This window comes from Callorhinchus milii, unplaced genomic scaffold (genome assembly GCF_018977255.1).
Source record: "Callorhinchus milii isolate IMCB2004 unplaced genomic scaffold, IMCB_Cmil_1.0 Scaffold9, whole genome shotgun sequence".
Lineage (NCBI taxonomy): Eukaryota > Metazoa > Chordata > Chondrichthyes > Chimaeriformes > Callorhinchidae > Callorhinchus > Callorhinchus milii.
The window spans coordinates 23,467,811-23,493,635 of NW_024704750.1; the positions used below are offsets into that span (position 1 = coordinate 23,467,811).

A 25,825-nucleotide genomic window follows, 5' to 3' on the forward strand; every position below is an offset into this window, starting at 1 on the left:
TCTCACCCCCCCTCACCCCCCCCCCCCCGGGATACCCCCCTCCACCTCCAGCCCCCCATCACCCCCCCCCGGCTCCCCCCCCCTCACCCCCCCCCCGGCTCCCCCCCTCCACCTCCACCCCCCCCTCACCCCCATCCACCTCACCCCCCCTCACCCCCCCTCCACCCCCCCCGTGCTCCCCCCTCCACCCCCCCCTCAGCCACCCCCTCCACCTCACCCCCCCTCACCCCCCCCCTCACCCCCTCCACCTCCAGACCCCCTCACCCCCGCCCTCACCCCCCCCGGGCCCCCCCCACCCCCTCACCCCCCCCGGGCTCCCCCCAGCCCAGCCCAGGGGCGCCTCTCATTCCGCTCCTGTTAACCCTGCAGCCACAGTCTCACAGGGTAGGTGACCCTCGGGGGAGTGTGTGGGGGTGAATGAGCATGTGGGAGTGGGTGAGAGTGTATGTGTGGGGGGGTGAGTGTGTGGGGGGGGTGAGTGTGTGGGGGGGTGAGTGTGTGGGGGGGGTGAGTGTGTGGGGGGGGGGTGAGTGAGTGGGGGTGGGGGTGCTGTGAGTATGTGTAGCGGGGTGGGGGGGGGTGATTGGGGCGGGGTGGGGCTGCTGTGAGTATGTGTAGCGGGGGGGGGGTGTGATTGGGCGGGGTGGGGTGCTGTGAGTATGTAGGGGGGGGGGTGATTGGGGCGGGGGTGGGGGTGCTATGAGCATGTGTAGCGGGGGGGGGGTGATTGGGGTGGGGGTGGGGTGCTGTGAGCATGTGTAGCGGGGGGGGGTGATTGGGGCGGGGGTGGGGGTGCTGTGAGGTATGTGTAGCGGGGGGGGGGGTGTGATTGGGGGGGGTGGGGTGCTGTGAGTATGTGTAGCGGGGGGGGTGTGATTGGGGTGGGGGTGGGGTGCTGTGAGTATGTGTAGCGGGGGGGGTGTGATTGGGGTGGGGGTGGGGGTGCTGTGAGTATGTGTAGCGGGGGGGGGTGATTGGGGCGGGGGTGGGGCTGCTGTGAGTATGTGTAGCGGGGGGGGGGTGATTGGGGGGGGTGGGGGTGCTGTGAGTATGTGTAGCGGGGGGGGTGTGATTGGGGTGGGGTGGGGTGCTGTGAGTATGTGTAGCGGGGGGGGGTGATTGGGGCGGGGGTGGGGGTGCTGTGAGTATGTGTGTGTGAATAAGTGACGGTTGGTGGATTGGGGAGCGAGTGTCTAATGCGAGTTGTGAAGACCACCTCAAGGTGTGATGACGAGGCGAGCGTGAGATAGCCTGGTGAGAAGAGGCTCCCCCCCCACCCGCCACCCCCCACCCCCCACCCCCACCCCCCACCCGCCACCCCCCACCCCCCACCCCCACCCGCCAGCTTGTGGTTAGTTTCTGACTGCAGCGGAGAGCAGAGTACCAGCTCCGGGCTGTGCAAAGGACACAGAGAGGTGACAGCAGGAGCTCAGACAGCACAGCGTAACCCCAGCTGAGCAAACTGTTTGCGTGCGGAGAGCGATGGGTGGGGATGGGGGGGGGGGGGGCAGAATCGCAATCTTCGGGCAGAGCAGCTACAGTGAATTTGTTCAAATCTCATCCCCCCGCCCACCCCCAGCCTCTCGTCAAACATTATTTTTTTCTTGCCCAGCAAAACATGTGGAAGCCCATCACCGTTGCTTAAGCGTATCCAAATCAATCCGAGATATTCCACGTATCCCCACCTACACACAGAAATCCCAGAGGTAGATTGTTGGAATGGAGTGCGCTCTCTCTCTCTCTCTCTCTCGCTCTCTCTCTCTCTCTCTCCCTTCCTGGAGGGACGCCTCCTGTTTACCTAATTCTGGAAAGTATTAGGTGCAGGTTGACAAGAGCCAAGGCTTGGGGGGAGCCCAGAGTGTGCGTGCGTTGGGTGCGTGCGTTGGGATAACTATTGGACCCCTCCAATAGTCTTCCCCTCCTTCTCACCCCAGGCGCAGACAGCATCACTGTTAATGGACGCCCTCTCCACCTCACCGAGCCGGCCTTCCCAACTCTTCCCTCCATAAGATGCAGATTATTTAGAACTCTGCAGCTTGTGTCCTGTCCTGCACCAAGTTCAGTGAGCCCATCACCCCCACCCTCGCCCGGCTCCACTGGCTCCCCATCCCCCAAAGCAGGGATGGCCAACTTACAGCCCATGAGACTATTTTACACATGAGTAATGTGGCCCACAAGTTGACCACTCGGAGGATCGAGTTCAGGATTTTTGTTCACACTTTGAAAGCCCCCCCCCCCTCACCCATGGCCATGCTCCTCCCTACCTCGGCGACCTGTCAAAACTTTACCAACCTGCGCACTCCCTCCACTTGGCGGACACTGGCCTGCTCTGTGTTCCCCACTCAGCCCGCAGCACCATCATCAGTTAGGTCTTCAGCCTTTCGGCCCCCACCCTCTGCAACTCCATCCCATAGCCTCTCCACCTCGCCCCTCCCTTGCCTCCTTCAAGGCCTATCTCAAGACCTTCCTCTTTGATCTCACTCTAAACACCCTCCCACCCCCACCCTCTTGCTACCACCCCTCTTGATTCTAATCCCTAACTCGGTGCAAATCTCTGAATGTCCAGCTCCTTCGGTCATCCTCCCGATGTGAAAGATGCTGTATAAATACTATTTGTTGTTGTTGTTGCTGTGTGCGTTGCTGCAGTGTGTAAATTGGCCGCTGGTTTCACCCATGAAATACAGAATCACTTCACTTCAGATCTTGTGAATCGCTTTGAGAGGTTTCTCCGAGTTCCAGACTCTGTATCTGACGCTCAGATCGCCAATTAGGTCATTTCCTGTACACATTCGCCCCTCTGACATCGCTTTCTCTGTGATGATTCCTCAGTATTAGGACCACTGCTGTTTGTGATCTATATAAATGACCTGGACTTGGGTACAGGGAGGACAATTTCCAAGTTTGCAGATGATACTAAGCGAGGAAAGTAGTAAACAGTGAGGAGGATAGTACAGACTGCAAGAGGACATAGACAGACTGGGAAACTGGGCAGACACGTGGCAGATGATGTTTAATGGCAAGTTTCCTTACTCCACACAGAGCCTAATAATAATCCCTCCAAAAAAAACGAAAACAATAATTAAATAGGTCATTTTCATGACAGGTTGGAATGACTGACAGAGTGGAATGAGTGACAGGGTGGAATGAGTGACAGGTTGGAATGAGTGACAGGTTGGGATGCGTGATAGGTTGGGATGAGTGACAGGTTGGAATGAGTGACTGGTTGGAATGAGCGACAGGTTGGGATGAGTGACAGGTTGGAATGATTGACAGGTTGGGATGATTGACAGGTTGGAATGAATGACAGGTTGAGATGCGTGACATGTTGGGATGAGTGATAGGTTGGAATGAGTGACGGGTTGGGTTGAGTGACAGGTTGGGTTGAGTGACAGGTGGGGATGAGTGACAGGCTTGGATGAGTGACAGGTTGGGATGAGTGACAGGTTGGAATGAGTGACAGAGTGGAATGAGTGACAGGTTGGAATGAGTGACAGGTTGGAATGAGTGACAGGTTGGGATGAGTGACAGGTTGGGATGAGTGACAGGTTGGGATGATTGATAGGTTGGAATGAGTGACAGGTTGAGATGCGTGACAGGTTGGGATGAGTGACAAGTTGGGATGAGTCACAGTTTGGAGTCAGTGATGGGTTGGAATGAGTGACCGGTTGGGATGAGTGACAGGTTGGGATGAGTGACAGGTTGCGTTGAGTGACAGGTGGGATGAGTGACAGTTGTGATGAGTGACTGTGTGGGATGAGTGAAAGGCTGGGATGAGTGACAGGTGGGGATGAGTGACAGGTGGAGATGAGTGACAGATGGGGATGACTGACAGGTGTGGATGTGTGACAGGTGGGGATGAGTGACGGGTGGGTATGAGTGACAGGGTGGGATGAGTGCCAGGGTGGGATGATGATAGGGTAGGATCAGTGACAGCTTGAGATGAGTGACAGGTTGGGATGAGTGACAGGGTGGAATGAGTGACTGGGTGGAATGAGTGACCGGTTGGGATGGGTGACCGGCTGGGATGAGTGACCAGTTTGGATGGGTGACCGGCTGGGATGAGTGACCGGTTTGGATGAGTGACTGGTTGGTATGAGTGACTGTTTGGGATGAGTGACAGGTTGGAATGAGTGACAGGTTGGGATGAGTGACAGATTGGGATAAGTGACAGATTGGAATGAGTGACAGGTTGGGATGAGTGACAGGTTGTGAGGAGTGACAGGTTGGGATGAGTGACAGGTTGGATGATTGACCGAGTGGGATGAGTGACCGGTTGGAATGAGTGACCGGTTGGAATGAGTGACCGGTTGGAATGAGTGACCGGGTGGATGAGTGACCGTGTAGGATGGATGACCGGGTGGGATGAGTGACAGGGAGGGATGAGTGACAGGGAGGATGAGTGACAGGTTGGGATGAGTGACAGGGTGGGATGAGTGACAGGGTGGGATGAGTGACAGGTTGGGATGAGTGACATTTTGTGATGAGTGACAGGTTGGGATGAGTGACAGGTTGGGATGAGTGACAGGGTGGGATGAGTGAAGGGTTGGGATGAGTGAAGGGTTGGGATGAGTGACGGGTTGGGATGAGTGACCGGTTGGGATGAGTGACAGATTGGGATAAGTGACAGGTTGGAATGAGTGACAGGTTGGGATGAGTGACAGGTTGTGAGGAGTGACAGGTTGGGATGAGTGACAGGTTGGATGATTGACCGAGTGGGATGAGTGACCGGTTGGAATGAGTGACCGGTTGGAATGAGTGACCGGGTGGATGAGTGACCGTGTAGGATGGATGACCGGGTAGGATGAGTGACCGGTTGGAATGAGTGACAGGGAGGGATGAGTGACAGGGTGGGATGAGTGACAGGTTGGGATGAGTGACATTTTTTGATGAGTGACAGATTGGGATGAGTGACAGGGTGGGATGAGTGACAGGGTGGGATGAGTGACAGGGTGGGATGAGTTACGGGTTGGGATGAGTGACAGGTTGGGATGAGTGACATTTTTTGATGAGTGACAGATTGGGATGAGTGACAGGGTGGGATGAGTGACAGGGTGGGATGAGTGACAGGGTGGGATGAGTTACGGGTTGGGATGAGTGACGGGTTGGGATGAGTGACGGGTTGGGATGAGTGACCGGTTGGGATGAGTGACCGGTTGGGATGAGTGACAGGGTGGGATGAGTGACAGGGTGGGATGAGTGACAGGTTGGGATGAGTGACGGGTTGGGATGAGTGACGGGTTGGGATGAGTGACAGGTTGGGGTGAGTGACGGGTTGGGATGAGTGACGGGTTGGGATGAGTGACGGGTTGGGATGAGTGACGGGTTGGGATGAGTGACGGGTTGGGATGAGTGACGGGTTGGGATGAGTGACGGGTTGGGATGACTGACGGGTTGGGTTGAGTGAAGAGTTTGGTTGAGTGACGCGTTGGGTTGAATGACGGGTTGGGATGAGTGACGGGTTGGGTTGAGTGACCGGTTGCGATGAGTGACCGGTTGGCATGAGTGACAGGGTGGGATGAGTGACAGGGTGGGATGAGTGACAGGGTGGGATGAGTGACGGGTTGGGATGAGTGACGGGTTGGGATGAGTGACGGGTTGGGATGAGTGACCGGTTGGGATGAGTGACGGGTTGGGATGAGTGACGGGTTGGGATGAGTGACGGGTTGGGATGAGTGACGGTTTGGGATGAGTGACAGTGTGGGATGAGTGACAGGTTGGAATGAGTGACAGGTTGGGATGAGTGACAGGTTGGGATGAGTGACAGGTTGGGATGAGTGACAGGTTGGATGATTGACCGAGTGGGATGAGTGACCGGTTGGAATGAGTGACCGGTTGGAATGAGTGACCGGGTGGATGAGTGACGGGTTGGGATGAGCCACAGGTTGGGATGAGCCACAGGTTGGGATGAGCCACAAGTTGGGATGAGCTACAGGTTGGGATGAGCCACAGGTTGGGATGAGCCACAGGTTGGGATGAGCCACAGGTTGGGATGAGCCACAGGTTGGGATGAGCTCCAAGTTGGAATGAGTGATAGAGACACAGGACTGGTCAATGTGAGAGTCGGGGAGACAGAAAACTAGTTCTGAATGTCTCAACAAAAACAACAGCAAATTGCACATGAATAGCGCGTTTCACGTTGGGAGGACATCCCAAATTGTGAGGTGTGGTGAGATGTGACATTGCCAGTGTTCTCTGGGTCGGTTATACCACAGTTCAGCAGAATGCTGGGATTTGACTTTAAAACGGAACATCAGTGGCACTGGAGAAGTGTTGCTTCCCACAGCTTCAGGAGTGACCTGTGGTTCACTTTGTATCAATTAAATCCTTCAAAAAAAAGGACGAGGGTTTGCATTTGGCATTTGACTGTCCTCTTGGGAACAGGAAAACGCACCCAATTTTCTTTGGTCTGATGATAGTCGGACTCACACAGGAACCCATCATTATGCTTAAAGTGTCTCCAAACCAAACTGATAGCTCCGCATCTGTCTGGTGTCCATTTGTTGAGGATGGATTAGAATTTGTTTCACCCACAAAATACACAGTCAATTCATTTTAGTTTAATCTGTGAAGCACTTCTCGTAGGCATGATAAGGCGCTATATCAAATGCAAGATTTATTACTATTAATATTGATGTACAGTACCCTCTTCCTGCCTTCCTGATTAAACTAGTTAAACAGAGAGCTTAGGCACAAGTTGGCAAGAGTAAACTGGTTACTGGGCGAACCAAATAAACTCACGCAAGTTTTTGTTTTGCTCAGTCAGGTGTCTGATACATGTAGAAACCCAGCACTGCTGCTTAAGAGTTTCCAAACCAAACTGAGAATTCCATGTATCCCTCCTACACATGGAAATCCCAGAGCTATGTATGAGAATGGAATGCTCACTCTCTCTCTCTCCCTGGAGGGATGTGTCCTGCTTCCCTAATTACGGAAAGTATTAGGCGTAGGTTAATGGTAACGGCAATGGTAATCTGCGCACCTATCTAGCGAGGGTTCAAACCCACACTTGTTGGATATCAAATGACCAACTGGCGATTCTCCACTTGGTTACCCCAACACACACACCGAGGCTTTGACTTGCACATTTATTGGGAGCCGAGTGGGAAGACTCCCTATCCTCAGTGACTGGTCTGCTCCGCCAGGCCTGGCCAATGCGCCAGGCTCTCTTCCTCCCAGGAGGACAGTCGCTCTGACCTGATCGGCCTAATGGATTTCTCTTGACCCACTGTGAGCTGGGGGAGAGTATAAGCCACACCAGGCTCTGATTTATGACCAAAGTAACTAACAACCCGTCTGATTGCAGTTAATCAACAGGCCCCAGGGGCACTGGTTCTGGAATGATGAAACCAACGACCTTGAATTTGTCAGGTAGGAAAACAGGCACTGCCCTCACACACTGTCCTTGCACACCCACCTCACATACTGCCCTCATACACTGGCCTTGCACACTGTCTTTGCACACCCATCTTGCACATTGCGCTTGCACGTCCACCTTGCACACTGCCCTCACACACTGGCCTTGCACATTGCTGTTGCACACCCTCCTCATACACTGCCCTCACACACCCACCTCACACACTGCCCTCACACACTGGCCTCAAACAATATCTTTGCATACTGCCCTCACAGCTCGGCGTCATACACCAGCCTTGCATACCATCCACACACACACACACTGCCCTCACACACACTCACACGTGGAGTCCTGTAGCTCAGTGGTTAGAGCACTCGCTTTGCAAGTGAGAGACCTGAGTTCAATCCCCGGGGGGTCAGTCAGGGCCAAACCTTGGGCAAGTTTTCTTACTCCACACAGAGCCTAATAATAATCCTCCAAAACCAAAAACAATAATAAATTGGTCATTTTCAATCTACGACTGTTTGTGGGACATTGCTGTGCGCAATTGGCTGCCGCGTTCGCCCACAGATATACAGTCAATTCACTTTACAGTGTGTTCTGTGAAGCGCTTTGGGACGTCCTCCCGACGTGAAAAGCGCTATATCAAATGCAAGGATTATTATTACTGCCCTCACACACACCGCCCTCACACACACACTGCCCTCACACACACCCCTCACACACACACTGCCCTTACACACACCACCCTCACACACATACTGCCCTCACACACACCGCCCTCACTAATATACACTGCCCTCACACACACCACCCTCACACACACACACTGCCCTTACACACACCACCCTCACACACACACACTGCCCTCACACACACCGCCCTCACACACACCCCTCACACACACACACTGCCCTTACACACACCACCCTCACACACACACTGCCCTCACACACACTGCCCTCACACACACCACCCTCACACACACCACCCTCACACACACCGCTCTCACACACACCACCCTCACACACACACACACTGCCCTCACACACACCGCCCTCACTCACATACACTGCCTTCACACACACCACCCTCACACACACACACTTCCCTCACACACACCACCCTCACACACACACACTGCCCTCACACACCACCCTCACACACACCACCCTCACACACACCGCCCTCGCACACACTGCTCTCACACACACCACCCTCACACACACACACACTGCCCTCACACACACCACCCTCACACACACCGCCCTCGCACACACTGCTCTCACACACACCACCCTCACACACACACACTGCCCTCACACACACCGCTCTCACACACACACACACTGCCCTCACACACCGCCCTCACTCACATACACTGCCTTCACACACACCGCCCTCACACACACACACTGCCCTCACACACACCACCCTCACACACACACACTGCCCTCACACACACCACCCTCACACACACACTGCCCTCACACACACCGCCCTGACTCACATACACTGCCCTCACACTCACCGCCCTCACACACACCGCTCTCACACACCACCCTCACACACACCGCCCTCACACACACTGCTGATAGGTGTGATACACACTGAGATTTCACACTGTAACTAGATCTTGTTCCTCAGCTTCTTGCCACAAAGTTCCGCTAAAGACAAGATATCCTGGAACAAGATAAAGGGATCCATGGAGTTACGGAGCATCTTATACAACAGGTAATGCAGCGCGGGCTGGTTTATACAGAGAGGCGTTCGGGTGGGTCTGTGGCAGGGGTTCAGTGGCGGGGGCTCAGGGGGAAGATGAGCAGAGCTCAGACACTGGAATCACAAAAAAAACATTCCAAAATCCTGGGCGGACCAGTTTACTCACTCCACACGCTTCTGTTTACCAAGCAGTAAGTAGGAACCCAGTTGTTAGTCGACCGACAGATCGCTTTCTAGGGGATAATAATCCCTCCAAAAAATTTAAATAAATAAATAATAATTTGGTCACTCAATCCACGACTCTTTGTAGGACATTGTTGTGTGGAATTGGCTGCCATGTTTCATAGAATAGAAACATAGGGTAGTGTGTGAGGGCGGTGTGTGTGAGGGCGGTGTATGCTGGTGTGTGTGAGGGCGGGGCGTGTGAGGGCGGCGCGTGTGAGGGTGGTGTATGGCGGTGTGTGTGAGGGCGGTGAGTGTGTGAGGGCGGAGTGTGTGAAGGCGGTGTGTGTGAGGTGGGCGTACGAGGTGGGTATGCCTTTCACATTGAGAGGATGTTACAAGGTACTGAACAGTTGGGAATCAGGACTCGAGTGTGGGGAGCAGGGTTGGGATTAGGGAGGGAGAGGAGGTAGGAGGGCGGCTGAAGACTTGGTCAACAAGGAGGGTCTTGAGTCGTGCCTTAAAGGAGGCAAGAGAGGGATTGAGGCGAAGGGTTTGTGGGATGGAATTCCAAAGGGTGGGGGCAGAGGCTGAAAGCCCGGCCGCCGATGGTAGTGGGAGGTCCGGGCGGGAGCCCTATAGCAGGCCGGAGTCTGCTGAGTGGAGGGAGAGGACAGGTTGATAGGGGGTCAGCAGGTCAGCGATGTAGGAGGGGGCAAGGCTGTGGAGGCCTTGAAAGTGAGGACGAGGATTTTGAACTCGATCTTCTAGGGGATGGGGGGCCAGTGGAGTCGGGCGAGGGTGGGGGTGATGGGGTCATGGAGTCTGGTGCGGGAGAGGACATGAGCTGCAGAGTTCTGGATAATCTGCAGTTTGTGGAGGGAAGATTTGGGGAGGCTGACAAGGAGGGAGTTTCCATAATCAAGCCTGGATTAATCAAAGCGTGTATGGGGGTTTTGGCGGCCCGCGGTGTGAGACAATGGCAGATCCGGGCAATGTGGCGGAGGTGGGGGAAGGCAGAGTGGGTCATGGCACGGATGTGGGTTGGAAAGGATAGTTGAGGGTCATCAAGAAGCCAAGGTTCGGGACTGGCTCAGTGAGGGGGAGTGGGCGACCATGGACGGTGATGCTGTCAGTGCCTGAGGTGAGGAGGCACTGACCGGAGCCAATCAGGAGAGCCTCGGTCTTGTTCAACTGAAGAAAGTTCGCTCTCATCCAGGACTTGACGTCTGACAGACATTGTGTCAGGACAGCAGTGGTCCTGGAGTCGAGGGCGGAGGCAGAGAGGGAGAGTTGGGTGTCATACATGTGGGAGTTGACCCCATGTCTGCAGATGATGTCACCAAGAGGGAGCGTATAGATATTGAAGAGGAGGGGACCAAGGACAGAGTCCTGAGAACACCACACAAGACGGTGCGGGGGCTCCACAACCATTGTGGAGATGAAGTGGAGATGGTGTGAGAGGTACGATCTGAATCAGTTAAGGACAGAGACGTGATGGCTGAGGTGAGAGGAGAAGCGGTGGAGGAGGATAACAGTGGTCAACGGTGTCGAAGGCAGCAGAGAGGTCACGGAGGACGAGGAGGCGGAGGGAGCCCTGGTCGCAGATGGACAGAATGTTATTTGTCACTTTGACCAGGCGGTGTCTGTGCCGGGGGCGGCACGGAAACCCGACTGGAGGGGTTCGAGAAGGGAGTGGCGGGAGAGGAAGGAGTGAAGCTGGAAAGCAACAACTCGTTCCAGGACCTTGGAGAAGAAAGGGAGATTGGAGATGAATTTGATAGCAGGGATGGGTCCACAAAGGTTTTTTTAAGGCTACGAGTGATAACGGCTGTTTTTAAAGGGGTAGGAACAGTGCCGATGGACAAGGAGAGGTTTATGATGTCTGTGAGTAGAGTGGCAAGGAGGTGGAGCTGGGAGTTAAGGAGAGGGGTAGGGATGGGGATTGAGGGAGCAGATGGTCGGTTTCAGGAGAAGGCCATTCAGCCCCTCGAGCCTGTTTTCCGCCATTCTATTAGATCATGGCTGATTTCCACTTCAACTCCAATTACCTGGCCTTGTTCCGTATCCCTTAATACCCTGACCTAACAAATATTGATCCATCTCAGTCTTAAAAATATGAATTATGTATCCTGTGAAGCTCTTTGAGACGTCTCAATGGCGTGATAAGGCGCTATATCAAATGTAAGGGTTATTGTTGCTATTATTGTTGTTGTCTTGCCCAGGTCGGCTGCCAGTGTTGCCCAGCGCAGCCTGGAGGTCCTGAGGAATATCATGGGTAAAGCTCCAAGGAGCAGCTCGTTTATGGGCACACGGCGCCCCTTGTTGAAACTGGCATTTCGTCAGCGCCACGAGGTCACGTTCGATGATGTTAAAAGTAAGGATGGACCACATAACATTTGCGTGCTCCTCACTGTGTTGTGGGAGGGATGGGGGGGTGGAGGAGAAGATGAAGATGGACACTATGTTTGCCCTTGCTTATTCTGTGCCCATCGGCATTAGCAATGGCTTCCATGTTCCTGATGCCAATCCATGTCCCTGATGCCAATCCATGTCCCTGATGCCAATCCATGTCCCTGATGCCAATCCATGTCCCTGATGCCAATCCATGTCCCTGATGCCAATCCATGTCCCTGATGCCAATCCATGTCCCTGATGCCAATCCATGTCCCTGATGCCAATCCATGTCCCTGATGCCAATCCATGTCCCTGATGCCAATCCATGTCCCTGATGCCAATCCATGTCCCTGCTCCCAATCTGTAGCCTGATCCCAATCCATGTCCCTGATGACAATCCATGTCCCTGATCCCAATCCATAGCTTGATCCCAATCCATGTCCCTGATCCATAGCCTGTCTGTGGGGAATGTTCCTGTCTGTGGGGAATGTTCCTGTCTGTGGGGAATGTTCCTGTCTGTGGGGAATGTTCCTGTCTGTGGGGAATGTTCCTGTCTGTGGGGAATGTTCCTGTCTGCTGGAAAGGTGTGTGACTGAGAATGGATGCTGTGCTCTCTGTGATAGGTGCAGCGATGGTTTTGATAGAGGAAAGTTTTTCAGTGAACATACCAGATGGCTTCTTGGCAATTTTAGGGTAAGTTCTGTATCTCTGTCTCTGTGTGACTCTCTGTTTCACTGTCTCTCTGTCTGTTTCACTTTCTCTCTCGCTCTGTCTCTCTGTTTCACTCTGTGTGTCTCTCTGTGTCACTCTGTGTCTCTTGCTGTCGGAAAGATTTTGGAGGAGGAAGTGGGGAGAGAGAGAGGGAGGGAGGGAGTGAGAACATCTTGCATTTTGACATTTCCCTGAAGGAAACTGGTTTACAATTTAAGACAGAATCAAAGAATTTTCCAAGGATCCTGACGACCTCAATTTCAGAACAAACAGTCTGAAGACTGAGGTTGGAAATGTGTGGCGTTGGCTGTGGTGAGCAGAGGAAAGTTTGACAGATTTCTCTCTGTGTTTTACAGGAACCGGTATCTCAACGCCTTCCTCTACGCCTTCGTTCAGTACTTTGCCGCCTACTTTGATAAAATCGCGCTGCTGTCGAAGCCCAAGTCTTTTGTCTCGTAAGTCTGTTGCTGGGAGCGTGGCAGTGCCCGGCTTCCTCTGGTTTAAGCACTCTGGGACGCTGCCCTACCCTCGGGTATACGAACATACAAGTTTTTGTAGATGAAAATATCGAGATGATGGTCCTCACTGAAACCTGGATCCAGCATCCGGGGACGTCCTCCCGATGTGCAAAGCGCTTTACAAATGTAATTTTGTTGTTGTCGTTGTTGCTGCACCATCCCGATCCCTGTTACCCTGCGTCTGCCCGACAACTTTACTGCAAAGACTCTGGGGGAAATTCTGTGTGTATGTTACACAGAACTCTGTGTGTGTGCGCGTGTGTTACATAAAGTTGTGTGTGTGACTGTGCGTGTGTATGTTACAGGGAGCTGTGTGTGTGTGTGTGTGTGCGTGTGTGTGTTACGCGGAGCTCTGTGTGCGCGTGTGTATGTTACAGACAGCTCTCGGTGTGTGTATGTTGCAGGGAACCCACCATCGCAGAGGTGAACGAGGTGACAGAAGTTCAACAAAGACAGCAAATGGCACAGAAGCAGATGGCAGAGAATTACTCCATGCTGTTGTTGGGCATTGACATATGCCGACAGCACCATCTGGGATGTGGAAAGTGAGCAGGTCTTAGGGGAGAGGCACAGCCTGGGCTGGGAAAACTATATTATATAAGTAGGAACCCAATTGGTAATTGATTGACGGATCATTTTTCTGGGGGTAATAATCCCTGCAAAAAAAAATAATAATTTGGTCACACAATCCTCGACTCTTTGTGAAACTGTTTGTGCGCAATTGGCTGCCTCATTTACAGTATATCCTGTGAAGTGCTTTGAGACGTCTAGAAGACGTGATAAGGCCCTGTGTCAAATGCAAGGATTATTTTTATTATGGTAAAGTCAGCACCTTTCAGGGGAGGGGCACAGCCTGGCTCAGGCTGTGTGATGATGATGATGATGATGATACCACTGAGAGAGAGATGCTCCCTTCAATCTCTGATTAGTTTTCCACACACTCTCACACACACTCACACAAACACACACACTCACATAAACTTACACACACACACACATAAATTCACACAAACTCACACCCTCGCACACAATGTTCAGCGTAGCGGTGAGAGGAGGTGGGGACTAATATCGACACCAGATAATATTTTACATAAAGAACAGGTGTTTTTGAGTCACTGCTTGTATTGTATAATACCACACTGTGTGTGATGGGCTATAACTATATTATAGAATCTATTTGGTTAGAGTTAAGGAGTAGAAAAGGAGCTATTACTCTGTTAGGTGTATATTATCGACCATCAAATAGTGGGAAGGAGAGAGACGAGCAAATCTGGAAGCAGATTTCAGAAATATGCAAAACCAATAGAGTAGTGATAATGGGGGACTTCAATTATCCTAATATAGACTGGCAAAATAACAGTGTAAAGGGCAAGGAGGGGGCAAGTGGAGCATCAGAAGGAGAGCATCTGGACAACAGTGATCACAACATCATTAGGTTGAGAGAGCTTATGGAAAGGGACAAGGAACAATCAAAGGTGAAGATACTCAACTGGAAGAGGCTAATTTCAGTGAGTTAAAAAGGGACCTGGCCAAGGTGGACTGGAAAGAAAGTTGGCAGGTAAACAGCTAACGAGCAATGGGAAGCCTTCAAGAAGGGGACAGAACAAGTACATTCGCACAAAGGGGAAAGGTGGGGCATCCAAACCTCCCTGGATGACGAAGGAAATTGGGATTAAAATAAAAGGAAAAAGCGGTTTATGATAAATGTCAGGTCCAAAATATAGACGACAATTAAATAGAATATAGAAAGTACAGAGGAGAATTGAAAAAGGAAATAAAAGGGGCAAAGAGATTGAATGAGAAAAGAAAAGAGAAAAGATTAGCGGGTAACATAAAAGGGAACCTTAAGATATTTTATAAGCATCTAAAGAATAAAAGGTTAGTCAAAGGTGCGGTGGGTCCAATTAGGGACCAAAGAGGAAATCTTCTTGTGGAGGCAGACGGCTGACATACTGAGTACTTTGCATCTGTGTTCACAAACGAAGAGGATGCAGCCAATGCCACAGTATCAGAGGAGAGGGGAGAGAAATTGGATAATATAAGAATAAACCGAGAGGTGGAACTAAAAAGGTTGTCGGTGCTCAAGGTAGATAAGTCACCCGGTCAAGACGGGATGTATCCTAGATCATTGAGGGAAGTAAAGGTGGAAATAACGGAGGCTCTGGCCACGATCTTTCAATCCTCCTTGGACACCGGGTTGGTGCCAGAGGACTGGAGGGTTGCAAATGTTACTCCCCTGTACAAAAAGGGACAGAGGGATAAACCTGGGAACTACAGGCCAGTCAGTCTAACGTCAGTAGTGGGGAAACTTCTGGAGATTATAATCCAGGACAAAATAAATTTTCACTAAGAAAAATGTGGGTTAATAAAGGACAGCCAACATGGATTTGTTAAAGGCAAATCGTGTCTAACAAACCTGATAGAGTTCTTTGATGAAGAAATGGTGGATGAAGGTAGTGCAGTTTATATGGAATTTCAAAAGGCGATTGATAAAGTGTCACATACGAGACTGGGTCGGTAATAGGACCACTGCTGTTTGTGATCTATATAAATGACCTGGACTTGGGTACAGGGAGGACAATTTCCAAGTTTGCAGATGATACTAAGCGAGGAAAGTAGTAAACATGAGGAGGATAGTAACAGACTGCAAGACGACATAGACAGACTGGGAAACTGGGCAGACACGTGGCAGATGATGTTTAATGTGGAGAAATGCTAAGTGATAAATTTTGGGAGGAAGAATGAGGAGAGGCAATATAAGCTGATGGTATTAAAGGGGATGAAGGAACAGAGAGACCTGGGGTTTATATAAGTAAATCTTTGAAGGTGACAGGACAGGTAGATAACGCTGTTAAAAAAGCATACGGGATACTGGGCTTTATAAATAGGGGCATAGAATACACACGGCAGGAAGTTATAATGAACCTTTATATAAAACACGGGTTAGGCCTCAGCTACAGACTGTGCTCAGTTCTGGGCCCCACACTTTAGGAAGGATATTAAGGCATTGGAGAGGGTGCAAAGGAGATTGACCAGGAGATGGTACCAGGAATGAGGGTCTTCAGTTATCAGGAGAGGCTCGAGAAGCTCGGATTATTCTCCTTGGAGCAGAGAAGGTTAAAAGAAGACTGAGAAGTTTTCAAATTGATGAGGGGATTTGATAGGGTGAACAAGGAGAAACTATTCCCACTGGCGGGTGGGTCAGTAACCCAAGGACACCGAGTTAAAATAGCTGTTAAAATAAACAGAGGGCAGGTGAGGAGAAATGTTTTCACACAGTGAGTTGTTGGGATCTGGAATGCATTGCCTGAAAGGCTGGTGGAAGCCGATTCTATAACAACTTTTAAGAGAGAAGTAGATAATTATTTGGGGAGGACAAGTTTGCAGGGCTATGGGGAGAACGCGGGGGAGTGGGTTTGATTTGGATAGCTCTTTTCAAAGAGCCGGCACAGACATGATGAGCGGAATGGCCTCCTTCTGTTCTGTATAATTCTATGATTGTATGAATAACACTGTGTGTTACTGGTTATAACTATATTATGTAGTAGCACATTGTGTGTTACTTGCTATAACTGTATATTATATAATAATAGTGTGGGTTACTGGCTATAACACTGTATACATTGTGTTATTGGCTATATATGACACTGTAATACACATCGTAACTTTAATATGTTGGCAGGAAGATGGAATCCTCCAACGCTAGGGACAGAAAGCTGTTTGAGGTGAGTATCATTTCTCCTCCTGATCCCAACCACCAGCTTAGGTCCAAATCCTCCCAAAATGGAATATGATGTGTAAATATAATGTGTTGTTTGCTGGAGTTGGTGGTTGGTACCTGGTTTGGTGCTGGAGTTTTAAGTGCTGTGAGACGCTGCCCCACATGAAGGTCGCTATATAAATGCACTGGGGTTTGGGATGTGGGTTGGGGTTTGGAATGTGGGTTGGGGTTTGGAATGTGGGATGTGGGTTGGGATGTGGGTTAGGGTTTGGGATGTGGGTTAGGGTTTGGGATGTGGTTTGGGGTTTGGGATGTGGGTTGGAGTTGGTGTTTGTGATGTGGGTTGGGGTTGGTGTTTGGGATGTGGGTTGGGGTTTGGGATGTGGGTTGGGGTTTCGGATGTGGGTTGGGGTTTGGGATGTGGGTTTGGGATGTGCGTTGGGGTTTGGGATGTGGGTTGGGGTTTGGGATGTGGGATGGAGTTGGTGTTTGTGATGTGGGTTGGGGTTGGTGTTTGGGATGTGGGTTGGGGTTTGGGATGTGGGTTGGGGTTTGTGATGTGGGTTGGGGTTGGGGTTTGGGATGTGGGTTGGGGTTGGGGTTTGGGATATGGGTTGGGGTTTGGGATGTGGGTTGGGGTTTGGGATGTGGGTTGGAGTTGGTGTTTGTGATGTGGGTTGGGGTTGGTGTTTGGGATGTGGGTTGGGGTTTGGGATGTGGGTTGGGGTTTCGGATGTGGGTTGGGGTTTGGGATGTGGGTTTGGGATGTGCGTTGGGGTTTGGGATGTGGGTTGGGGTTTGGGATGTGGGATGGAGTTGGTGTTTGTGATGTGGGTTGGGGTTGGTGTTTGGGATGTGGGTTGGGGTTTGGGATGTGGGTTAGGGTTTGGGATGTGGGTTGGGGTTGGAGTTTGGGATGTGGGTTGGGGTTGGGGTTTGGGATATGGGTTGGGGTTTGGGATGTGGGTTGGGGTTGGGTTTGGGAGTGGGTTGGGTTGGAGTTTGGGATGTGGGTTGGGGTTGGGGTTTGGGATATGGGTTGGGGTTTGGGATGTGGGTTGGGGTTTGGGATGTGGGTTGGGGTTGGGGTTTGGGAAGTGGGTTGGGGTTGGGGTTTGGGAAGTGGGTTGGGGTTGGGGTTTGGGATGTGGACTGGGCAGAACAGCCAGAGTGTGAGCCTACGGGGTGTGTCAGAGTTTCACTGAGCCTGGCTCTGCTTTGTTTTAGTGTCTGTACACACTCTGTGCCACGGTGGTGTGGGTGACCTTCAGGAGGAACAACTTGAAGCTGATTGTGGAGGAGGTGGGGAGGCTGCTGCGCTCCGAGACTTTCAATCTCCCCGCCCAAACCCGGTACCCCATCATCAGCTTTACCGAAGGACCTTTTAGAAGGAAGAGCATTTCTCCCGGGGAGTTCAGGTAAGCTGCGAGCTCGGCACCCCTCCCCCTGGGATTGATGGGAGAAAAAATTTATATACAGTATTTATAAACCACAATTTACATACTAAATTGCCAAATCCAGTTTGCCAATGAACTTGTGGTGGTGGACCATCATTAATAGTAAGAATCCTTGTATTTAATACTTTATTTTGAAAATAAATGGATTTTAAAGATCCCAAGAGAAGGGAGTTTCTGTGTCCTTGCGTCCTGCCCAACAATACCCCCCAAACTCCATAGCTGTTTTTGGGACACTACTGTTGCAATTGGCTGCTGTGTTTAGCCTACAAAATACACAGTCACTTTATAGTGTATGCTGTGAAGTGCTTAGACATCTCGACGCCGAGACAAGGGGCTATATTAAATGCAAGAATTATTGTTATTATTACTATTTTGTAGGCGAGCATGGCAGCCAATTTGTGAATGAATTTGCAGACATGGAGTGAATGCTCAGTGTTAGTATTATTTGAGACGTTTCGAAGACATGATAAGGCACTATATCAAATGCAAGGATTATTATTAATATTGTGATGTTTGGCACAAGTTGGCAAGACCCCAGAGTGTGTATTGGGGGTAACTGCTGGAGTCTAACCAGCTACAACCACATAGCTTCCCATTAAGAGCACTGCCTGGCAAGCTTTGCCACTGCTTGTCCACTTGTCCAGCTGGGACCACCCTACCCGTTTAGGGCCGTGGCTTGTAGGGTTAACAGGAGTTTAATCTGTTGTCAGGCAGCAGCACCCAAAGCGTCCTGCGATAAAGAGCATCATCCACCAGCGCTCCCCCATCCTCATCTCACTGCTGCCCTCTCCAAAGGAGAGATCCAGACACCTCTTCAAAGCCTCCCCAGAACAGGGAGAGCTGCTACAGCCTGACCCACAGACATCCATGGACATCTTCCCAACCAGGTGCAGACATGGGATGGGGGGGTGGTTGGGGGGGGGGGGGGGGGTGGGGGGGTGGCATGGCGATCGTGGGTTGTCAATGTCACAGTGAGGAGGTGGAGGGGTGTTAGTGTCACAGTGAGGGGGCAGGGGTCAATGTCACAGTGAGGGGGGTATATTCAGTGTCACAGGGGGGTGGAGGTATATTCAGTGTCACAGTGCGGGGGGTTATATTCAGTGTCACAGTGAGGGGGTGTGTATATTCAGTGTCACAGGGGGGTGGGGGTATATTCAGTGTCACAGTGTGGGGGGGGGACAGGCTTCACGCCTCACTGGTGGCTTTGGGTGGAGGGTCCCCTGCTGCCTATGTGATGTATTGCACCTGGTCACAGTGTGATCTACTGTGTTGTTGCTCCCCTCAGGGTGGGAATTATTGGGGAGCCCCTCAGTAACTTCACTGCCATACGGCTTATCCCTCTGGGACACGTGGACATGAAGGAGACGGAGACAGATGAAGAGGATAGCCATTCGATAAAAAACAGCTCATCGTCTTTCCAGGTCAAGGGTCAGATTTCAAACCACAGCAACCAGCGGGACAGCTTGTCCTCCCAAAGCTTCCAGACCTCCAGGATCACCCACGAGGAAGCGCCCTCTGACACCCAGTAGTAAACACGCTCCATACAACATTGTCAATCCTGTCTTTTTTTTTTATGTTAGCCAGTGATAAAGACTGTGCTCAGTGAACACTTCCCTCTCCCCCATATTGCCTGGCCTCAGCATCAGCTCAGCCACTCAATAATAATCCTCGCTTTTGATACAGCGCCTTATCATGTCTTCGAGACACCTCAAAGAGCTTCACAGAATATACTGTAAAGTGAATTGACTGTATTTTTAGGGCAAAACGCGCAGCCAACTGCACACAGCAGCGTCCCATAATCAGTCATGGATTGAGTGACTAAGTTATTATTTAATTTTTAAGGGATTATTACCCCTGGAAAAGCAATCTGCCAATTGACTAACAACCGGGTTCCTATTTACTGCTGGATAAACAGATGCATGTGGAGTAAAGAAACTTGCCTAAGGTGTCGCCCTGCCCAGGAATCAAACCTGGGTCTTCTCGCTTGTGAGACGAGTGCTCTAACTCCACATGGTGAACAGAGGACTCGCCTCACAAGTGAGGGGACCTGGATTCGATTCCAGCCTAAACCTAAACTCTTAGGGTTAGGATTAACCGGGTGTTGGGGAAAGAGGGGACAAGGCAAAGAGATTGAGAGAGGGAGTTCCATTGCTTTAGGGCACAGTGGCTGACGGCACGGCTGCCGAAGGTGGAGCGGAGGATTCGAGGGACAAGAAGGAGGCAGTAGAGTGGAGGCAGCAGGTGGTGCTATGAGGAGAGAAAAGGGTGAAGAGATTGGGGGCGGGAGGGGGGGGGGGCGAGGAGCAAGGTGTGGAGGGATTTAAACACTAGAGTGAAGCTCATGAAGTGGATCCGCTCTGCGACAGGGAGCCAGTGGAGTTTGGCAAGGACTGGAGTAATTGGGGTACAGAGTTTTAGTGCGGGTGGGAATGCGAGAAGCAGAGTTATGGATTTTGAATTTTGTGAATAGTGGCGAGGTCGAGTATGGCTTCCGTCTGGACATTTAACTGCAAGTGGTTTGGCTCATCCAGATCATTAAGTCTGTCAGACAAGCTGACAGAGACTGAGATTAGGTTGCACAGCTGGAGAATGAAAGTAGAGTTTAGTGTCATCCGCGGAAGTTAACCCTGTGTTTGCGGATGACATCTCTGAGATGGATGAAGAAGAGAAGGGGCCAAGGATGAAGCCTTGGGGTACCCCGCAGGTAACCGGGAAGGACAAGAAGAAAAAACATTTGCGGAAATGTAATGCTGCTGGTTTGTAAGGTAGGACGCGAATTAAGCGAGTGCAATCCCACTGAATTGGATGATGGAGGACAGGTGATGAAGGAGGATGGCGTGATCGACTGTGTCGAACATGGTGGAGAAGTCCAGGATGTCGAGGAGGCAGAGAGAGCCCTGGTCACAGATAGAGATGCTTTTCTTCCTCGAGTCCAAAATCTAAGGAATCCGCTCAGCTGCCACTGACCTCCCAACTTCCACCCCCTCCCTACCCTCACCCCACACAACTACCCATCCGACAACTACCCATCCCTCCTTCCACACCTTTGCACCTGTCATCCTCTCCTCTGTCTTCACCACCGTAACCTCCATGAAGCCCATCACCTGCTCCCTGGACCCCATCCCCACCTCTCTCCTTAAATCCCAGCTCCACCTCCTTGCCCCACTACTCACTGATATCATTAACTTCTCCCTGTCATCTGGCACTGTTCCTTCCCCCCCTTAAAAAAAAAATCCTCTGCGCCCCCCCCCCGCCCCCCCCCCCCCCCCCCCCCCCCCCCCCCCCCCCCCCCCCCACCCCCCCCCCCCCCCCCCAGGGCTCACATCAGAGCCCACTATGGTCCTGTTGGGTTCGCTGCCCCAATCTACGGGATAATGCCATCCACCTGACCGCTCGCTCCCGGTCCCCGCGTGCGCACTATGGCTGCCGCTTTGACCCGAGCCCCCTCACCCCCTCCCTCCCGCCCCCCTCCTCTCTCCCCCCAAACCCTCCCCCCTCTGCATCTCTCCCGCTCTCTCCTCTCTCTCCGTCCCTCTCGTCTTCTATCCCCACTTGACCCTCCCACAACCTCCCTCTGCTCCAGCCTGGGAATCCTCCGCCGGGCTCACCGCGGCACTCGGCGTTGGCTGTCCAGCAGCAGCCACACCGACTGCCCCATTCCCCACCACACTCGCCACCCACCCCGGACACAGACCCGGGGAGTCAACCTCTCCTCCCTCATCCCCATTCCCCCACCCCTGCCTCACAACCTGGACCCCCCTCCCCTCCCACACACCCTTCTGTCAACCGCTCCCTCCACATCGGACTGCAAAATGTCCGCTCCCTCTGCAACAAGGCCCTGGTCATCAACGATCTCATCCTTGATGAGAACGTTGATATCATGGCCTTAACAGAAACCTGGCTCACCCCAGGCGACACCTTCCCCCTCACGGAGGCCACGCCACCCGGCTACACCTCCCACCACATCCCCCGCCCCAACCGCCGTGGCGGTGGTGTTGCCCTTATCTCAAGGACACCACTTGCCCTATCCCCCTACTCCACTGGCTCTTTCCCCTCCTTTGAGCACCTCACCCTCTCCCACCCCTCATTCCTCTCCCTTAAAATCCTCCTCCTCTACCGGCCCCCTAAAACCTCTCCCACCTTCATCTCTGACATTTCAACACTCCTCACATCTCTTTGCCTCTCCTCCGATCGCCTCATCATCCTGGGCGACTTTAACCTACACTTCACCCCCTCCTGCTCCATCTCCACAGACTTCTCTTCCCTGCTCTCCTCACTCAACCTCTCCTTACACATAAACTCCCCCACTCACAGTCACGGCCACCCACTCGATTTGGTGATCACCCGGGGCCTCAGTGTCTCGGATGTCACTATTACCGACAAGGCCATCTCTGACCACTACTTCATCTCCTTCACCACCTCCACCCCCCTCCCCACCTCCACCAGACCCACCACCATCTTCTACCGCCCTTGGAAGAAGTTACCCCCACAATCCCTAACCGATGCCTTGGAGTCCTCTGAACTCCTCTCCCTCTGGCCTTCAACCCTCACCGACCCCTCTTCTCCTCTCTCCCTCCTCCACAATACCCTCTCCTCCACACTCGATACTCTTGCCCCCATCACTTCCCGCACTGTCTCCTACTCCCGCTCCTCCCCCTGGTACACCACCCACCTCCGCTCACTGAAAAGCCAGGTGCGGGCTGCTGAACGCACCTGTGTCAAATCTGGCCTAACGGTCCACCGACAAATCTGGCTGGACCTCCTCAAAATTTACCGCTCCACTCTAGCCTCGGCCAAGTCGTCCTTCTACTCCAGGATAATCCTGGAGGCGAAGAACAACCCCAGGCTACTGTTTTCCACCACAACCCGACTCCTCCGTCCCCCCCGCCACCCCGCGCAGGTCATCTCCTCCAACCTTCACTGCGAGGAGATGCTGGATTTCCTTGAATCCAAGATCAAGGGAATCCGCTCCGCGGTCACTTCCCCTCCAACTTCCACCCACCACCCACCCCTTCCCTCCCACACTCCGACTCCTACCCATCCTCCCCTACACACCTTCGTACCCGTTTCCCCACCCTCTGTCACTGAACTCATCCTATCCCTAAAACCAACCACCTGCTCCCTTGACCCCATCCCCACTCCACTCCTTATCTCCCAGCTCCACTTTCTTGCCCCACATATCACTGACATCATCAACCTGTCCCTCTCCTCTGGCTCTGTCCCCATTCCATTAAAAACTGCCATCATCACGCCCACCCTGAAAAAACCCTCCCTTGATGCGTCGCAGCTATCAAGCTACCGGCCCATCTCCAACCTCCCCTTTCTCTCCAAGGTCTTGGAAAGAGTTGTCGCCTCCCAACTGCGCTCTTTCCTTTCCACCCATTCTCTTTTCGAACCCCTTCAGTCAGGTTTCCGTGCTGCCCATAGCACAGAAACTGCCCTGGTCAAGGTCACCAATGATATCCTGACCATCTGTGACCAGGGCTCCCTCTGTCTCCTCGTCCTCCTCGACCTATCGGCAGCATTCGATACGGTCGACCACGCTATCCTACTCCACCGCTTGTCCTCCCACCTCAACCTTCAAGGCACTGTCCTTGAATGGTTTAGGTCGTACCTTTCTCACCGTCTTCACTTTGTCTTGACGAATGGCTTCTCCTCCACCCCCCGCACTGTCTTATGTGGTGTCCCTCAGGGCTCTGTCCTCGGTCCCCTCCTCTTCACCCTCTATATGCTCCCCCTTGGTGACATCATCCGCAGACATGGAGTTAACTTCCACATGTATGCGGATGACACCCAACTCTACCTTTCCTCCTCTACTCTCAACTCCACGACCACCGATGTCCTGACAGCTGCCTGTCCGACATCGAGTCCTGGACGAGAGACAACTTTCTTCAGCTCAACGTGCGAAAAACCGAGGCCCTCCTGATTGGCTCACGTCAGCGCCTCCGCACCTCAGGCGCTGACACCATCAGCATCCAAGGCTGCACTCTCCACCTCTCAAAGCCAGTCAGGAACCTCGGCGTTTTGTTCGACCCTGAGCTGTCCTTTCTCCCTCACATCCGCACCACAACTGGCACCGCCTTCCATCACCTCCGGAACATCGCCAGACTACGGCATTACCTCACCCCTCACGCCGCTGAAACCCTGGTCCACGCCTTTGTCACCTCAAGGCTGGACTATGGGAACTCTCTCCTCGCCGGCCTTCCCGCCACCTCCCTCCACAAGCTGCAGGTCATTCAGAACTCTGCAGCTCGTGTACTGTCCCGCACCAGGCTTCGGGACCACATCACTCCCACCCTCGCCCTCGCTCGCCTCCACTGGCTCCCCATCCCCCAGAGGATTGATTTCAAGATCCTCATCCTCACCTACAAGGCCATTCACGGCCTTGCTCCCTCCTACCTCTCCAACCTACTATCCCCCTACCTACCTGCCCGTACCCTCCGTTCCTCTGGCTCCGGTCTGCTCCACGTCCCCCGCCCCAACCGCCCTACCATCGGTGGTCGGGCCTTCAGCCTCTCAGCCCCAGGCTCTGGAACTCCATCCCCCAGTGCCTTCGCCTTGCTTCCTCCCTTTCCTCCTTCAAGGCCGGTCTCAAAACCTTTCTCTTTGACCGTGCCTTCAGCTTCCCTCTCGACTCTCTTCCCCCTCCTCGCTTCCTCCCTTCCCTCCCCTCACCCTGACCATTTCCCCCCTCCTTGCTCCCTCTCTTCCCTCCCCTCACCCTGACCATTTCCCCCCTCCTCGCTCCCTCCCTTCCCTCCACTCACCCTGACCATTTCCCCAATGCTCGGGTCATGACCCAACTGTGCAGCGCCTTGGGACGTCCTCCTGACGTGAAAGGCGCTTTATAAATGGAATCTTGTTGTTGTTGTTAAAACAGCTACTATCACCCCCACCTTGAAGAAACCTTCCTTTGACCCAGCTACCGGCCCATCTCAAATCTCCCATTCCTATCCAAGGTCCTTGAGAGAGCCGTTGCCTCCCAGGTTCACTCTTTCCTCTCCTCTCACTCTCACTCCCTCCATGAAGCCCTCCAATCGGGTTTCCATGCTGCCCACCTCAACCTTCAAGGTTCAGGTCCTACCTTTCATGTCGTCTCCACGTCGTCCCAGCAAACGACTTCTCCTCCAGCCCCCGCACTGTCTCGTGTGGTGTATCTCAGGGCTCTGTCCTCAGTCCCCTCCTCTTCACCCTCTACATGTTCCCTCTTGGTGACATCATCCGCAGACATGGGATAAATTTCCACATGTATGTGGACGACACCCAACTCTATCTCTGCCTCCACCCTCAACTCCAGGGCTACTGGCGTCCTGAGCCAACTTTCTCCAACTCAATGTCAGCAAGACTGAGGCCCTCCTGATTGGCTCACTCCAGCTCCTCCGCACCTCGGGCGCTGGCAGCATCAGCCTCCACGGCTGCACACTCAACCTCACTGAGCCAGTCAGGAACCTGGGGGTCTTCTTTGACTCTGAACTGTCCTTTCTCCCCCATATCCACGCCATGACCGGCACTGCCTACCACCACCTCCGCAACATTGCCAGACTCCGCCACTGCCTCACCCCTCAGGCTGCCCAAACCCTCACCCACACATTCGGCACATCAAGGCTCGACTAAGGGAACTCCCTCCTCATCGGCCTTTCCAACTCCTCCCTTCACAAGCTGTAGATCATCAAAACTCTGCAGCTCGTGTGCTCTCACGCACCAGACTCCGTGACCCCATCACTCCCACCCTCGCCCGACTCCTCTGGCTCCGCATCCCACAGAGGATCAAATTCAAGATCCT

General features: G+C 52.7%; 1 protein-coding gene across 1 annotated transcript; it reads left to right on the forward strand.

The window, feature by feature from the left end:
* The first annotated feature begins 6,951 nt into the window (after positions 1-6,951).
* On the forward strand, positions 6,952-19,589 carry LOC103171945 (protein phosphatase 1 regulatory subunit 36). The gene is made up of 11 exons (XM_007884742.2): positions 6,952-6,966; positions 7,304-7,368; positions 9,002-9,088; positions 11,464-11,615; positions 12,259-12,328; positions 12,703-12,801; positions 13,269-13,409; positions 16,547-16,589; positions 17,813-18,003; positions 18,753-18,929; positions 19,328-19,589. The coding sequence occupies exons 1-11, from the start codon at positions 6,952-6,954 to the stop codon at positions 19,569-19,571; spliced, it is 1,284 nt and encodes a 427-aa protein (XP_007882933.2). The 3' UTR covers positions 19,572-19,589.
* Positions 19,590-25,825: the final 6,236 nt, after the last annotated feature.